Source organism: Helianthus annuus, chromosome 9 (assembly GCF_002127325.2).
Source record: "Helianthus annuus cultivar XRQ/B chromosome 9, HanXRQr2.0-SUNRISE, whole genome shotgun sequence".
In the NCBI taxonomy this organism is placed as follows: Eukaryota; Viridiplantae; Streptophyta; class Magnoliopsida; order Asterales; family Asteraceae; genus Helianthus; species Helianthus annuus.
This window is the reverse complement of record NC_035441.2, coordinates 158,793,707-158,811,057: the sequence shown is the minus strand read 5'-3', so window position 1 is coordinate 158,811,057 and position 17,351 is coordinate 158,793,707. Positions and strand designations below refer to the sequence as shown.

The following is a 17,351-nucleotide window of genomic DNA, read 5'->3' as shown; positions in this document are numbered from 1 at the left end:
CGGCTCAGGGCCAGACCGCGGCTGATGCACCACCGGGTTATATTACCCTATATGAAGACTTTTTCCTTCAGGGTAACTTTAGGTTACCAGCTACAAACTTCCTGGGGCATATTCTTCATTACTACAACTTCCATCTGTCACAGATGAGCCCACCTGGGATGGTTAGGGTTCGTCATTTCGAATTCCTATGCCGATCTCATGGCATCGAACCATCGGTAGAGAAGTTTCGGGCCTTCTACCAGTAGTTGCAGAGGACGATGGGTTTTTTCTCGTTTGCGAGCCGTGGTGCGGCGAAGAAGATTCTGCTAAATCCCCCCAAGAGTTTCCATGACTGGAAACCCAAGCTTTTCTTCATCCGTGAAGAGGTGTTGCCGATTGCCATGCCCTTCCGGGATTGGACTGAGGCGATACCGAAGGAAGACCTTCCGATTCCTAAGAAGGCCCAGTGGTATCAACAGCTGACCCCAACCCCAAATCGGGTGTTTGGGGAAAACGTTTTGGTAGCGGCTAAGATGAGTGACCAGTGGTCACCCAACAGAAGGGAGGTTCCGGTGTTGAAGATCGGCGATCAAGGTCAGTTATCTCTTTTTTTCCTTTTTTCAAGTACTTTGCTTTAATTGTTACTTACTTACATTCATGTTTAGAGGCGCAACTGTATCAAGCTGCCTTCTCCACATTTGGTGGTTCCATGGGCGTGCGCCCATTGCGCGATGATGAAGAAAGCTGGTATGACCAGATTAAGGGCAACTTCATGTTTCCGGTTGAAGGTGCCTTTGCTTCGCCGCCAACCGCTACTGAAGGTGCGCAATATCCTAAACCTCGTCCTTTGCGCTCTGTGACTTCTGCTGGGAAAGAGATTCTCTATCTTTCCAGCGAGGAGTCAGTAGGGTCTTCCAACGGCGAGCTAAGTTCGTGGTCTAAAATCTTTGCAGGTGTGTTGCGTGACCTGGGGATTGACCCAGAGGAGAAGAAAAAGAAACCCCTAAAGAAGAAGAAGACCAAGGTCGATCCGGAAGTGACCAGCAAGGGTACTGGCCCGAGTCGCGCAACTACTGCTGCTGTCAAAGGTACTCTTCGCCTTCGTCAAAGTGACTTAGATGATTATGTGATAATCAGAGATTCATTTGAAGGCTTGTCGCGTACAGCTAAGGCAAAAACTGGTGCAGGTGGCTCGAAAAGCTCTGGGAGCGCGGGTTCTCGTAACCCTGATGCTGGCGCGACCCCTGAAGATGATGAGGCGGAAGAAGAAGATGCGGCTGCCCAACTGATTGGCAGGAAGAGAGGTAGGAGCGAAACCACGGCTGGTGTGACTTCCGCGCCTACTGCTGTTGTGCTTCCCGTGGTTGGGAAAACGAGCAACTTGCGCTCGTTGTATAAATTTTCTCCGGGTATGCTCTTTGCTTCTCTTCTTTATACTTCTCTTTGCTTAAATGTACTTGCATTATTTTTGCAGAGATCAAGAAGAAGACCCCTGAGAAGGGTGTCACGTTCAGTGAGGCTGGGTCGAAGAGGCCGAAGATTACCATCAAGTCCACTGGCACTGCTGCTCAGGATGCCGCGAAGGCTGCTGAGGCGCAGCGAAAGGCGGAGGAGGATCAGAAGAGAGAAGAAGAAAAGAAGAAGAAAATTGCAGAGGAGAAGAGGAGGAAGGATGAAGAAGAGAGAAAAAGGAAAGAGGAGGAGGAGAGAAAAAGGAAGGCGGAGGAGGAGAGGGTGGCCGAAGCGGCGAAGAAGAGGGCCTTGGAGAAGGAGTTAGAAAAGAAGGCTATGGATCAGCCTGTTAATGTTCAAGGGCCTGAGGTCACAAAACCTACCCACTCCGCGCATGTCGTTACTTCTAAGGGGTCAGGTCGTTTCACCTCTAGCGGCGCGAGCTCTGGTGGAGCTGGGGGTTATAATCCACATGTGATTGGGGCGAAGGACACCGTTGGTGATATCTATTATAAAACTTATAATGAAGAAGAACGCGGTGATGCTCCTCATCAAGCCCCCTGGAGCTTAAAACAGAAAGATACCTTCCATGAGTTCGGCCCTTGCCGCGAGTGGTTCTTGAACTCGTTTACTCCTGCAGAGGTCAATCGGCAAAGGGCGAAGTCCCATGAATTGTTATATCGCACCTTTATACTTGGAGAGGCCAACGCTCGTGCTGCCAATCACCAGATAGTTCGCGAATGGCGAACAATGGTTAGAGAGCGCGCCGACTGGGAGGGTTATCGTGAGCGCACGTTAAAACGCATTGCTGAGTTTGAAAAGTCCAAGGCTGCTTTTGGTGAGGAGAGAGCCAAATTTGAAGCTGATAAGAAGGCCGAAGAATGGGGCCGCGAGGGCCTGCAAAAGAAACTTCACAATGTTGAGGAGCAACTGGCCAAGGAGAAGGCCGAGTTCAAACGTATCTGCGCCCAGGACAACGAGCGCGCCTACGCGGCTCGACAGAAGATTGTTGATCTTGAGGCTAAAGTTGCTGATTTGACATCGAAGGTAGAGGAGGCGCATGGAGAGAAAGCTGCCAAGCAGCAGATGGAGGTTAGTTTATTTGTTTTTCATTTATTCTTGCTATGTTTTTAACAAACTGGCCTAAGTTGTTTTGTCGATTTCCAGGTTGAGTTAGCTGAGGCCAAGGTGCAGCTGTCCAGCAAGGACAGAGATCTCCATGCCAAGGACGCTGAGATTGCGGAGCTCAAACGTCGCTTGAACGAGCAAATCGACAGATGTGAGTCGTTGGAGATCGACCTGGAGGCCGAGGGGGTTAAGGCTGCTACAGCTGAGGAGGCGCGTGCTGTTAGCACTGCCGCGCTTAACGTGGCTCAGACCAACTACTCCGAGGCCCAAGGCATCGTTGATACGCTTGTCTCGGAGGCTGAGTGGATGCGCACTCGTGGAGTAGTGCTGGTAAGTTTGTACTTCTGTTTTTTATGTTTCCATCTTGCTAAGGGTTGTCCTTAATGCTTTTCTTTTGTTGAAGGTTGCCAACTCCATCTTAAATGCTGGCGAGCTAGATCGCGCCGTTGCTGCTCTCACGGATGCGGCGCGTGCGGTGGGTCATCGAGGAGGTTATTTGGAATGTGCCAGTCATGTTGAGCAGATGCTAGGGCAAGAATTTGATGTAAGCCATTGCTCGGTGACTGAACATGCTGATGCTGCGCTTTCACATGCTGAAAACTCGTATGACAACCTTACCTTGCCTATCATGGATCTGGTTGTGGAATCTTTGAAGAAAGACGACTGGTGTCAGCGTCTTAAAGCAGTCCTCGATCCACCAGTTACCGTCGAATTATCCGATGAAGAACCAGCTGGTGATGACGGTGGAGATGGTGATGATGATGGCAACGATGACGATGGTGAAGATGACGGAGATGATGATGGTGATCGACGCGATGAATAGAATAGGTTGTTGAATAGGTTGTTGATAGGCGTTTGAGCCTTGTAATTGTCTTTTGCAACTTGACTGTAAATGCTGCGCTGTTGCGCATGTATGACTGAATATGCTTTGTACTGATTGCGCTTTTGCGCTTTTGAAATATGATCTTTTTCATTTTGCCTTTCATTTTTCTAGTTACAATAGTTGCATTGTGGCTAGAAACTTTGGTTAAGTTAGCGCGAATGAACGGAAGTGTGATTCCTCTTGTTGGGTGTAAATGCCCGGTTTTGCGTTATATTTGCAAAGAACCTTGAAGGCATGCGTTATAGCTCACAATTTACTGAAGTGTTTTCGTGCTAATCAAAAGTTTGACATGCATTTGTAACTAGTTAACTCTAGAGAGTAAAAGGATTTAACATGTAAAGAATGCTTGTATTAGCAGTTTTTTAGGCCTGTGGCCCCTGTTTACAGCGGTAGTTGAATACATGTTTCTCTTGCGCACACCACCTGGTAACACTGACTGCTGTCTAGTGTGGTGGAATTTTAATTCTTCGCGGTGTTAAGCCACCTGCACGCTGACTGCCGTCAAGCGTGATGGTGTTCCGGTGTTTATTCTGGATAGGTGATGTGGCGAGACCAGCGATCACCCGTTTCTCTGGATCTTCTTGATGTCCTTGCGTACACTCTTCAGTAAGTGCTCCAGCTTACCACTCTTCAGGGCTTTCTCGATTTCTATGCGCAATTGGATGCAGTCGTTAGTCAGGTGGCCTGTATCCTTGTGAAACTCACAAAACAGGTTGGTGTCTTGGCCTTTCTTGCTACGCATTGGTAGTGGATCTTTGAGATCCAATTTCTCCGTGTTGAGAACTTCGAGGGGTGTCTTTGTTAGCTGAGTCCACTTTCTTTCTTGGTGGTCTTCTTTGTCTGACCTTGTGTATCGTGCTTTGTCGCTTGCTGTGCGTGTATCTTCCCAATGCCTGCTCCTGTCCTCACTTGATCTTGAACTCCAGTCGGAGTATCTCTTCCTTTTCTCGTGTCTGCTATAGTCGCGCGAGTAATCCCTTGAGTAATGATGAGATGAGTGGTGCTCTTTAGCATCATAACCAGATTTGTACCCACTTAGGGATTCTTCTGTTTGTGCGACGATTTTTGCAGCCTCCATTAGTTTGTCCCACTCCTTTGGCATTCCATCTTTGCCTGTGATAGTTCTGATGAGACTATCACATCGGATGGCTTTTTTGAAATGACAGCGCATGAGTTGCTCACTGACGCCGCCTATCTCCAAACATTCCTTGTTAAACCGGGTGATGAAGTCCTCCAATCCTTCACCATCTCTTCGCCAGATATCCTCGACTTCAGCTGTGTCGCGCTGGTAGCGACGTTGCTGGCTGAAGTAGCTCAAAAACTGCGTCTTGAAATCTACCCATGATTTAATCTTCCCAGGCGGGAGGCTATCGAACCAGGCGCGAGCCGCCCCGGTAAGAGTTTGAATAAACAAGTGACACCACATGGGCATGTTCCAACCTCCCATGCAACCTACACTTGTGAATGTTCTGACGTGATCGTCTGGATCAGTCAAGCCGTTGAACTTCCCGACAGTCGGAGGTAACTTTTCTCGTGAAAGCGGCGCGAGTGCGATTTTCGGGATGAACTTGGAGTGTTCCGCAGCTTCCGCTGGCCGGTATGCCAGGCGGAAATCTCTTTCAGCTTCTTCTGTGTAACCGATGTGGTGTCTCGGTTTGTAGTACTCATGGTTTTTTGGCAAGCGATTAAAGACTGACGATCCTTCGTCGTCTTCCCAGGTTGGATCATTCGGGTCTGTTTCTTCCCATTCGTTGTTCATGTTGCGCGGCGTGAGCCGGCTATGAACAGGGCCTCGTTGAAGGTTCGACGGATAGTCGTAGTAACTATCCGTTTCCCCTCTTGTATCGCGCGTGTCTTGTACGCTTAAACGTCTTGTAGGGGGAGGCCTGTTGATTCTTCCTTGTAGACTGACTGGCAGGGGCATTTGGAGCACCCCCTGACTCTGAGGGGTGACCAAGGACGGTTCTGCCGTCAAAACTGCTTGCTGCGCGATCAGCGATTGGTATGCTGCATTGATGGTGGCGATGTTCTTGGCATACCACGAGGCTGGGGTTTCGTCTTCTGGTAAGCCTAGTAATGCAGATACATTTTGAGGTGGCGCTGTGTTCGAAGGTCCTTCTCCGTTGTTCCCTGGGGTGACCACTTGGGTGATGCGGGTGAAGCTCCCGCGCGGACCCCCAGTATTGGTGATTTCAACTTCGCCGATTTCTTCGATTTGTTGGGCTTGGAGGTTTTGGATTCCTTCACCCAACGCCGTGTTAGAGTTGGTTCCGAAACCGAACTCTGGAATGATTCCTTGACCAGTCATAGTCGAAGGATGAAAAAGATGTCAAAGGCTCAAATAAAAGAAGATGAGGGTGGTTATATAGAAAAAATCGGTGGGCGCCAATGAAGAAACACTGATCTAATTAGGGAGTTAATTAGATTTGGTTTATGTTCCTTTCATAATGGTTAATCTTCTTATGGATATTTGAGCTCCGACTTGGTAACCTGATCCTGCAAAACAGAACACCGTTACTCGTTAAGAGGGGAATGTGGGGGTTTCCCTCTTAACCAGGCTCCGGCGTGAGAATAAGCGACTGCTTTGAGAGTAATTAAGAGCTAAGAGTGAGAGTAGAGGGAATAGAATCTTTAACCTGTGGAATGAGGTCTCTATTTATAGCCGGAGAGGTGTAAGGGGTTATGGGCTGATGGGCCTTGGGCCGGAAGCGGACAACAAAACGGATATGCTCTTTGTCTCACTGGCGTCGACCGCTTAGTGGCTTCTAGACGTTCCTCGGTGCTGGCGCACCTTGATTGGAGCCACGTGTCACTGCTGTCGGCCTTGTTGTCCTTCTGTCATCAGCAGACAAGTGGAGATCGTGGGACAGTTGTCTCCGTCCTCTGATTGGTGCCACGTAGGCGTCCTTGTGTACTTCTCGTCAGACGATCGTGGCGCACGATTGACCAGAGCCTGCTGGACGCTCATTGGCTCCTTTTACTGCCACTTGTACCTTGTGTACCACTGTAGGTAGCCGTGCGCTTCCTTACTGTGTGGTTCTTGTTGGACAGCAAACTAACCCGCGCGGGGTTAGTATGCTCATTTGTTCCAACGTTTCATGCTAAGTGCTGATATACGAGCCTCTTGAGGGCTGAGCCTCGCGTGGGGTAGATCAGAACGCGGATTGTGGCGCGCGAGGACCTTATTAATAAGTTTACTGAAATAAGGAGTATGGTATCACGCGCAACCTGAGAGGAGGTTTGCGCGGCTTTTTGGGACCATACCCCTTCAAAAGTTAAATTATATATTAAGTAATATCTATCATAACTTTTTAATAATGATGATACATATATAGAAAAGAAAAGCCACTTTAGCTACCAACTTCTTTATCAACGACCAACCATACCTAAAAGAACACATATCTTTTTATGTATGTTTATTACAAATTCACAACATTTCCATTTTAGCTACTTCCAAAAAACGACTTAAATTTAAATACTTGACAACCCAGACAAACAAAGAAACATACTCTAGACTACTTCTAGAACATGTAAAAACGTGTTATATTAGGGTTAATAGAAAGTCGTAAAAAAGTCAAAAAAGTATTTATTAGGGTTTTAATTGCAGAGTTCCAAAAAAACAAACCCACATTGAATGCAGAACGCGGTTTTAGAGACATGGTGATGATGACCATAATAGCACAACAAGTGAATAAAGGGTGGTGGGCTGACTTTATAAGTTTTAAGCTTCTGTTGCCCCCTGCGTATACTGCCCTAGCTGTACCAGCATGCATGAGCTTTGAGTAAATGCACTCTTTGGGTCTTCGCTGTCACCCCTACCCCACCCCCACCCCACTACCCCTTTTGACTCTTTTAAGTCATCTTCTCACTCAGCCATTGTTTCTTGCTTTCTTTGTATCCATAACCTTACCCCCTTGCTACTTGATTCTCACCCCTTTTCAGTTCCCAACAAAACACAGCACTTATACTTCAAAATTTTTATATATATAGGAAAAAGAGAGGTTTAAGATCATCAAGAAGTAATCCTTTTCAAGATTAGGTACACTAAAATGGGAAGGCCACCATGTTGTGATAAACTTGGTGTCAAGAAAGGTCCATGGACCCCTGAGGAAGATATCATGCTTGTTTCTTATGTTCAGCAACATGGCCCTGGTAACTGGCGTCAAGTCCCTACTAACACCGGTAAGTGTGTTGTATATTGTGTATAAATAGTTTAGACTTTCAATGTTTGGGTACCAAAAGTTCTTTAATATATGATTTATACTAAATTTTTTAAATCTCTTGTACTAATTTAATTAATTTGTGTATGTGTTGATTAAAGGACTGAGAAGATGTAGCAAGAGTTGTAGGTTAAGATGGACCAATTATTTGAGGCCTGGAATCAGAAGGGGAGATTTCACTGATGAGGAGGAGAAAATGATCATTCAGCTTCAAGCCCTTTTGGGTAACAAGTAAGTTTTAGAGAAACAATATATGTATTTAGTTGAAGCCTCAAAAGTTTGTTTAGCTAGGAGTCTTAGTGAGAGCAGTCTATCTATATATTGCGTTAGAGATAAGGTTTGCCTTAATCTCATCCTCCCTGGACGGTAAGACCATACTATATGGGTGTGATATTATTGAGTACGTATTTGTTTTGTTTAAAGCCGTAAAACCTATGTAAGTTGTGACAAAAATTACAAAAGGTTTTTGCCATGGGGAGGAGTTGTTTTAATTAGGGTTTGAATTAAAAAAATCAAGAATCATAGGGAGAATAAGTTTTGACTTATTATGTTTTTCTGTGATTGCAGATGGGCGGCTATTGCTTCATATCTTCCTGAAAGAACGGACAATGACATCAAGAATTACTGGAATACACATTTGAAAAAGAAGCTCAGAAAGCTCCAAATGGGATCTGATGAACACGATCTAATTCACAAGAAGAAAGATCGATTCGCGTCTTCAACAACTTCATCGTCTTCTTCACACTGTATCTCTAGAGGCCAGTGGGAGAAGAGGCTTCAAACAGATATTCATCTGGCGAAACAGGCTCTAAATGATGCTTTATCTGTTGATAAAAAGCCCATTATCACACCTCAACCTATAAAATCTCCCACACAAACACCTATTTACCCCTCTAGCACTGATAACATTGCCAAATTGCTTAAAGGGTTTATGAAAAACACATCCAACAATACCAAAACATGTTCAAATGCAAGTACTCGTGAGTTAAGTGATGAAGGGAATGCTCTGAGCAGCGAAAGCAAGACTTCTTCTGGAATCGATTTGTATGAAATGTTTCAATCCCTTTTCGGGTTTGATCGATCTTTTGGATCGTCAAATAGTTCTGAATTTTCACAATCAAACACATCACCGGAGGGAAGTGTATTCCAAGGGGATAGCAAGGATGATCTGCTGCGATTTACAATGTTTGAGAATTGGTTGCTTGATGAAACAGCTGTGGGTGTGGTTAATCAAGGAAAAGAAGATTTATCTAACTTTTCTTTTGATGAAAACACTGATTTTTTTGATAATTGATTTGTGTTTTGAAGGTTTTAGTTTGAAACTTCATCATAGGTTAAATTAATGCATCTTGTGTTCCTTTGTATTTTTTGGGGACTTAAATTTATTATTTGACCTGAGAGATGTAGAACTCAATATGTTTGATGTATTTGACTTGAGGGTGGTGACTTACTAACTTTTACATCGATGTAGAACTCAAAATGTTATATACTTTTCAAATGTTTACTCCAATTGTCAAAGAATCAATCAATTGTAGCTGAATACTTTTCTTAAAGAAACGTACACTTAATAAATACGCATCGCTTTCTGTGATCTTTAGTTAAGATTTTGTATTTGTTATTTGACCTTTCGGTACACGAAGTTTTGCTAATTGATCTTTGCCTCGTTTGAGATTAATGTATTTCCAATATACTTAGAATATGAGTTTTAATATTTTTTTTTCTATTACAATGTTATATATAAGTGTTTTAAGATTATTTAAAGGGAAAATAGTACACAATGTCGTAAAATTTTCGTAAGTCCCTGTGACAAGACTAGGTCAAGTATAATGGTCCTTTAGTAGTTTGGTCCTGATAGTGGTCGATTCTATAATTAGTCATTTTAAATTTTAGAGTATGATACACACCATATAATTCAAGACTTATATATGTATCAACCGGATAAAAGCAAATGCCTGCATGTTGATTCGTTTGACATTGTAAAGTCATAAGATATGGCTAAAAAACATCTTGCCGACCCAGGCATTTTGGTTGTATACATAGCATAACGTTAGTAGCACTAATCGTAAAAAAATGTGATACGGAGGTGGTCGACACTTTACAAGTGGTTCGTCTATTCTTAGGATAAAAACCAAAAACATGGGATAGAATGTTCGCCCAACTTAGCTAAGTGGCTTCAATAGTGCGTTCCACATCTCAATATGCGGCTCTCCTTATATATTTCAATTGTCTACAAGCACGCATGCACCGAGTCGTATTGTATATTTAGTTGACCTACTGTGAAAGATAGAATGCATATTTGCCAATGAATAGGTATAAGATAGGGTTGTTCACAAGCCAAGCTGATTAAATCTTTGCTCGTACTCGGTTTACTTATAAACCGAACCGAGTGTTTTTCAACCGAGCCAAATTCGAATGTGCGTCTTTTGATTCTAGCATTTTTAAGCAAACGTCGAGCGAGTATCGAGTGTCGCAGAATAAAAAAGAAACGTGACAATGGGGATTCGAGTATTGTACAATGTACTATTGGTATTGGATTTCATTTCTAATTACTTAAATAACCTCTATTTGGATCTTTAACCAAACATCACTAATGTGTGCCCGTAGTCTTTTATATATATAGGAGAAGGATCCGTCAGCAACCACCCTTTATTGCGAGAACCGCGAAAACCAATGTGATCACAAACAAAAATAGCTAAAAAAACACAATTTTTAAAAAAAAAAAAATCGCTACTTTTAGTAGCCAGAAAAAAAAATTTTTGCCTACTAAATGTAGCGATTTTAATGTAAAAAATATAAAAAAATTTTGTGTGTTTTTTTTATTTTGTTTAGATTATTTTTTTTATTTTTTTAGATTTTTTGGGAGTTTAGTTTTTAGCATTTTAGCTTCGGGGGGGGGGGGGTGGGGTTAGGTTTTTTTAGGTATTTTTGGTTGTATTCGCATTGGTTTTCGCGGTTCTCGCAATAAAGGTGGTTCTCGCATGAACCTTACCATATATATATATATATATATATATATACAGAAAAGTGTAAAATACATTACGGTTTAACTTGATGACGTACGACAACGTGCATGATTATGTGTATAACATGAGTGATTAATGTTTTCATCATGCGTGATTAATGTTTTCCAACATGCGTGATTTGGGTTTTTGAGTTTATAACGTGTGTGATTTTAAAATGAACGTGCGTAATTATCTGTCGTACCTGATGTACGTTAAGCCGTAATGTACGTTAACTGGCCTCTATATATATATAGGGTGGGGTTCTAGAGTGAACACTAGTGTATTTGTGAACGAGTGAACAAATCCTGGCCATTGATTTACATTAGTGTATACACTTATGTATTGATAATCAAGGGATAGGATTAGTTCACAACTGTTCACTATCAAGGGGGTTGTTCACTAATGAGCCTGAACCTATATATATATATATATATATAGGACAAAGATCCGTTAGGAACCACCCTTTATTGCGAGAACCGCGAGAACCAATGTGAACACAACCAAAAATGCCTAAAAATAGCTAAAAAAATCACTCAAAAATTTTTTTTTTAATATTTTTTATAAAAAAATCGCTACTTTTAGTAGCAAAAAAAAAATTTAACTTTTTTTTGCTACTAAAAGTAGCGATTTTAACACAAAAAATATTTTAAAAAAAATTAGATTTTTTTATATTTTTTAGATTTTTTAGGTTTTTTTGGGGTTTAGTTTTTAGCATTTTAGCTTCGGTGGGGGGGGGTTAGGTTTTTGGGGGGTGGGGGAGGGGGGTTTAGGTTTTTGTGGGGTGGGTGGGGTGGGGTGGGGGGTAGGTTTTTTTTAGGTTTTTTGAGGGTTTTAGTTTTACATAGTGTTATATGGTATTATATGGTGTTACATATTGTTATAGTGTTATATTTGTTATATAATGTTATATAGTTTTACATAGTGTTATATGGTATTATATGGTGTTACATATTGTTATAGGGCGTTTATATGGTGTTATATAGTATTATATATAGTGTTATAATACACTTCTCACACTTTAGGCCCTTTTTACACTATCCTTACCCTATATATATATATATATATATATATATATATATATATATATATATATATATATATATATATATATATATAGGTACGGGATCAGGAGAAAACACCCTAAAGTGTGATAACGGATTCTGGCCTAACACGTGGCACGCGACATAGTGAAGGGTGGAGAGGGTTTGTTGTCCTTTTATATACTTTTTTTAAACGTGTCTCACAACACCTCTCTATTTTTTCGCGTTTAACAAATACATGGCGTTTTTATTGTTTTTTTAGATCAGGAGCATAGTAAATATTTTTTGCGTTATATGTGCGCCCCCCAAATTGAATAAAATAATTTAGTAATTATAAATTATCGTCCTCCCTGGCGTTTCCCAAATTCATTAGACATTTTTGTAGATTTCAACAGTTTATATAGGTTATCAAGGTAAATTTCTTGGCGTTCATCCATACTAACTATGGCTATGATTGTTTTGACTTTCACCCTTCTCCTGTCAGAGAACTTAATGACGAAACGTCCTCAGTCCTCTAAATCTCCATGCGACATCATGTACCGTTTTTTTAAATTATATGACGTTTTAGACAAGATGTGGCGTTTTAGCGAATGTGTGGAGTGTGAAGCTTTTGTTTAGCTTTTGTACTTATATAATGAGCTTTTTTTTGGGCCAGGTAGATATTTGTTTTTGGCGGTAAAAAACATTAGTAATTTTCTTGATATATATTTTTTTATCAATTGTTGTGCCATGTAGGATGTAGGCCTACAATGTGACAGACAATTATAACGTTTTGAAAATATAAATAAATTCAATTTCCCATGTAGTGGCTTTTAATATAATAAATGTTTAGCAATAATGTTCCCGTGTCTTCATTTTAATGTTTGCAGTTACTGTTTCGTTCAGTTTCATCTGTCAATTGGTGTTGTTTTCTAATAATACATTGTTTGGCGTTTTATATAGCAACAACGTGCTTTGCTAGCATCCGTTCTCACAGTTTTCATACTATCAGACGTTTTGGTGTTTGTAGTTGTTGACGTTTATACTCAATTTTTTATTAATAGAGAATTAGATAATAAACAACAAAGAATTAGATAACAAACAATAGAAAATGAAAAAAAAAATTAAAAATGCTAATCTAATTTCTCATCCAAATCTTCACTGTCATCAGCCTCTTCTTCTTGAACATTTTTAGCGTTTTGAACCTTTTTGAATACCTTACCTAGATGCCAATTTTCCTACATAACGCTCGTCTTTAGAAGAAGCTTATTTTTAGTGGCATCCTGTATTTTGGTTTGATATATTCTTGTTTGGTGACATGTTGAAGATCAACGCCTGCTCGAATGCTATTATAATAATGTAGTCCAAAATAGCATTTTTTACACTGGTATTGATCCCTTCATGCCATCAATATATCCATCAAGGACAAAGTGACATGATGACATATCAGTGTAATCAGTCTCTTTTTCTTGAATATTTGTCCATCTCATTCAGCAAAAGCTTATAGAGATACACACCTCAGAGAAGAATCTATTTAGTGAAACTTCATTGAGAACAATACTCAATATAAAAGAAACGATGTTTCCCATATGTGGTTTTTTTAACTATTTTTTTGGCGTTTTTAAACTGAGTGGTTTCCAAGGAACATGGCGTTGTTTTTGTAGTGTGATCAATTGACAATGTAGAGACTTCTCTCTTATAGGATGTTTTTGGCGCGTAGTTTAGGCGGGATTTTTATTATAATAAATGATAGTAATAAAGTAACTGTCTTTTCAGTTACTATGTGTATTTTACTATTTTTGTTCAGCTTTTTATGAGTTTAGGGTGATAGACGTGCCATCTTCCAAGTTTGGCGTTTTTTTAATGGCGTTACGTAGTTTTTGGCGGGTTTTTTTTTTTTTTTTTGAGTTTTTAATGATACTTGTCGAAAGTAATTTTCTTATAGTTTGGGAGTTTTTGGCGTTTTATGGCATGATGGCGTTTCACAAGCATTTTGTTTGTGTGGCATTTTTATTAAAATCATATATTTGTTCTTAGCTGAAAAATACATAACAAACAACTGAAAAAGAAAACTAAAAAAATAAAAATAGAAACAATTCATCTTCCAAATCTTCACTATCATCAGTCTCTTTCTTCTTTGAAACATGTTCACTGGCGGTTTGATTTTGGTATGCTTCATTTTGTTTTTTTTTTGTTGTTGAAGTAGCCTTTATGTCCCCGTTTGGAAGCACAAATGACGTGAGTTTTTTGTTTGAAGATTATCTTTATCTTTATCTTCATTTTTATCTTCAACCCACTCATCAGCGTCATCCTTCTCTACATGCCATTCAAATATTCATCAAGAACAAAGCACAGAAAATGACATAAGTCTGACATCAGCATCTTTTTTTTGAAGATTTATCCATCTCATGCAGCAAAATGTTATTGTGTTATACCCCCTCAGCTAAGAATACATTCTGCGAAATTTCGCGTAGAACAAAATTGAATATACAAGAAACGATGTTTGCCATTTTTGGTGTTTTACTGAGAAAATAGTGTATCTAAAAGAAACCTCGATTGGAATCTTTGATTCTTGAGTGTTTCGTGTTTTCTAAGATGATTGATATATAGTAAAATATAACGTTTTGAGTTTGGTGTGTTTGTTGTTTTGGGTTTTTTGGCGTTTCTAAGATGAATGGTATATAGTAGTAAATATGGCGTTTACAGTTCGGGGTGTGTTTAATGAATGTCTGAGATGTTTGTTTATATAGGATGTGTTTTGGCCCGTAATGGCGTTTTATTCATGAGTTTGGTGTTTTGGGTAGAGAAGTCTAAAAACCCTTTTACCCTTAATGAAGCACGTCCACTTAATAGAATTGGTGTTATTTACGGAAACGCCACCACGCCAATCTAGGCCATGGATTGTTTTGATCTGACGATCTATAACTGTTCTCACTGTTCTCACACTTTTCACCGTTTTCTCTAGATCCTGCCCATATATATACATATATAGGAGAATGATCCGTTAGGAACCACCCTTTATTGCGATAACCAATGTGAACATAACCAAAAATACCTAAAAATAGCTAAAAGTAGCGATTTTAATGTAAAAAATATTAAAAAAAAATTTGGATACTAAAAGTAGCGATTTTAATGTAAAAATATTAAAAAAAAATTGTGTGTTTTTTTTAGATTTTTTAATTCTTTTAGGTTTTTTGAGGCTTTAGTTTTTAGCATTGGCCAGGGTCTAGAGAAAATGCCTAAAAGTGTGAAAACGGTAAGAACGATTTTGGTGTTGATGCTAACTTACCCTAAGGGTAATATTGTCAAAAGGCTCGTCCACATGCCACTCACATAACAAAGACCATGCACATACAAGTCACATGCATATTACACCATCTTTTTTAAACTCTCGTAATTTTTCTATACGTGATTATTTTTTTTTAAATTACACCATAAAATCAAGTGTTTTATTATCTTTACGAGTATACTATTCCTATACTTTAAATTAAAAAAATGACATGAACTGGGTGTTCAATAAAAACGCCATAAAAACACCAAGTTCAGAAAAATGCCATGAAAAATAACCCGTTGAAAACGCCATAAAACACCAAGTTCAGAAAAAGACCATGAAAAATACACAGTTGAAAGCGCCATAAAACACCCGGTTTAGAAAAACACTATGAAAAAATCAGTTGAAAACGCCATAAAAACACCCAGTTCAAAAAAGCACCATGAAAAACTTAGTTGAAAACGCCATAAAAACACCCGGTTTAGAAAAAGCCATAAAAAACCTAGTTTAAAACGCCATAAAAACACCTAGTTCAGAAAAATGGCATAAAACACCTAGTTCAGAAAAACCACATAAAACTAGGTGAAAACGCCATAAAAACACAAAGTTGAAAACGCCATAAATAAACTCAGTCATTTTTTTCGAAAAGTATATCAATAGTATACTCGTTAGAAAGATAAAAAAAACGCTGAGTTTTATGGTGTAATTTTTTTAGAAAAATAATCAAGTATAAAAATGTTATTGGCGTTTAAATATGATGGGGAAAATGGCATGTGATTAGCACGTGCACCCTTGTTTGAATCTTTCAATTTTACCCCTCCTGATGGTTCTAAGGTTCCCATTATTTACAAAAGTACCACTGCATCATCTTAAGCACAAATCACAAAGATCTTGTGGCTGAAAATCATTCTCACCGTTTTCACACTTTAAATCGTTTTCTCCTGATCTCACTTATATATATATACACACACAAACACACATATAATTAAGGCATTGGTTTCTCACACACGCTAGTTGGCTTTTTACACACGAATATACGCTGCGCTTTGTCCAAAGTGGGCGCTTAGATACAAGGTCAACATACAAGGTCTGTTTGTTTTTTGGTTGTAAAAGTGGGGTTTTGGGTGGAAAAGTGGGGTGTTGGTTTGTTGTTTGTTTGCATTTAGTTGTGTTTTTTTTTTTTTTTTTTGAAAAGTTGTAGATTTGAGTTATATTTTTATAAAACATATATAATTTAGAGTTGATTTATAGCAGTCGTTTAAATAATTCGGACTTGATTACAGCTTGATTCACACTAGGATTCACTTTAACTGTCTTGTATATTGATTTGAAAGCTTTACAGACCACTTGACACTTTGGCAGCACCTCTGCTCCGGAATCAACAACGTTACAAATGAAATGACCAAGACACATATATATAGGATTGCCACTTTGCATGAAACAGACATGTCCAGTTCGTACGAACTGGTCACTTCGCATGAACTTGCTGTTTCAGCTCAGTTTCCCGTTTCTTTCATACTACGTGTCCTGATCTATCAAACCTATTACAAAACTCGATACAAGATGAAGTCGACAGACATACGCACCAACAGACTCCCCCTTGGATGTTGACAAAGTCTTTGGTGTCGAGTATTCAGTATGACAAGTCTTCAGTCTTGATCAGTCTTCTCGCTCTCTCCAAAGTGTCTGACACTGTAAGTATCTTTCAATCTCTATCTTTCTCTCGCTCATCAGCCTCAGCAGCTTCTTATCTTGAACACAGTTCCAGGATCAGAAACTGGCTCTACTGTCTTCAAACACCCCTTTGCTAGCAGACTCCCCCTTAAGTTGTTCCGGGATCGCAATCTGACATAGCACTTGTTCTAGAATCAAAACCTGGCTCAAACTCTGCTCAGGCTTATACTCGGGGACCTGCACAAATCTCTACCCAAAACATAAGTTTTTCATATATAACAATTTTAATCTTTGCTTAACCACTTGTAATCGAAACATTCAAATTAGGTTTCAAATTAATGAACCATTTAATCTTTTCAAAATCAATTCTCATTTCAAACAAACTTTCCCAACCCTGTTGTTCATCATGTTTAGCACTCGGAATTTTGAAAATCAGCTCTCCAACATCAGTTGTCGAAAATAAGATGAAATAAAATCTTTTTGGATTTTACAAAATTATATGCTAAAACACACTAATGAAAATCTTTTGGGTTTTTGTTTTTTTTAATGACAAACAGTAAAGAAATATTTACAGACAATATTTTTTGTGAGTTTGTGTAAGAGGATCATATCAGTTTATGAGACAAATCACTAACACCGTTAAGCTTTAAACATTTTAAGTTCTAAATGATTCACTTAGATTGTCAGTATACTGATCCACTTAAATTTTCACACAAAGTTCAA

The 17,351-nt window shown here is 39.6% G+C and overlaps 2 protein-coding genes across 2 annotated transcripts; both read left to right on the top strand.

Moving 5' to 3' along the window:
* Nucleotides 1-257: 257 nt before the first annotated feature.
* Nucleotides 258-3,382, top strand: LOC110876608 (eukaryotic translation initiation factor 5B-like). Its single transcript, XM_022124774.1, has 6 exons — nt 258-573; nt 645-800; nt 963-1,388; nt 1,454-2,523; nt 2,599-2,889; nt 2,963-3,382. The coding sequence occupies exons 1-6, from the start codon at nt 258-260 to the stop codon at nt 3,380-3,382; spliced, it is 2,679 nt and encodes an 892-aa protein (XP_021980466.1).
* Nucleotides 3,383-7,249: 3,867 nt separating this feature from the next.
* On the top strand, nt 7,250-9,122 carry LOC110879218 (myb-related protein 306). The gene is made up of 3 exons (XM_022127637.2): nt 7,250-7,624; nt 7,764-7,893; nt 8,230-9,122. Exons 1-3 carry the CDS (start codon nt 7,492-7,494, stop codon nt 8,954-8,956), a joined length of 990 nt encoding a protein of 329 aa, XP_021983329.1. The 5' UTR covers nt 7,250-7,491; the 3' UTR covers nt 8,957-9,122.
* Nucleotides 9,123-17,351: the final 8,229 nt, after the last annotated feature.

What these genes read in the sequence shown, in the direction of transcription:
- LOC110876608 (XM_022124774.1), top strand. Translation starts at nt 258, where the DNA reads ATGGGTTTTTTCTCGTTTGCGAGCCGTGGTGCGGCGAAGAAGATTCTG. An exon ending in GCCGCCAACCGCTACTGAAG is followed by an intron (nt 801 to 962) that starts GTGCGCAATATC and finishes GGATTGACCCAG; the next exon opens with AGGAGAAGAAAAAGAAACCC. An exon ending in CTGCCAAGCAGCAGATGGAG is followed by an intron (nt 2,524 to 2,598) that starts GTTAGTTTATTT and finishes GTCGATTTCCAG; the next exon opens with GTTGAGTTAGCTGAGGCCAA.
- LOC110879218 (XM_022127637.2), top strand. Translation starts at nt 7,492, where the DNA reads ATGGGAAGGCCACCATGTTGTGATAAACTTGGTGTCAAGAAAGGTCCA. An exon ending in TCAAGTCCCTACTAACACCG is followed by an intron (nt 7,625 to 7,763) that starts GTAAGTGTGTTG and finishes TGTTGATTAAAG; the next exon opens with GACTGAGAAGATGTAGCAAG. An exon ending in CAAGCCCTTTTGGGTAACAA is followed by an intron (nt 7,894 to 8,229) that starts GTAAGTTTTAGA and finishes CTGTGATTGCAG; the next exon opens with ATGGGCGGCTATTGCTTCAT.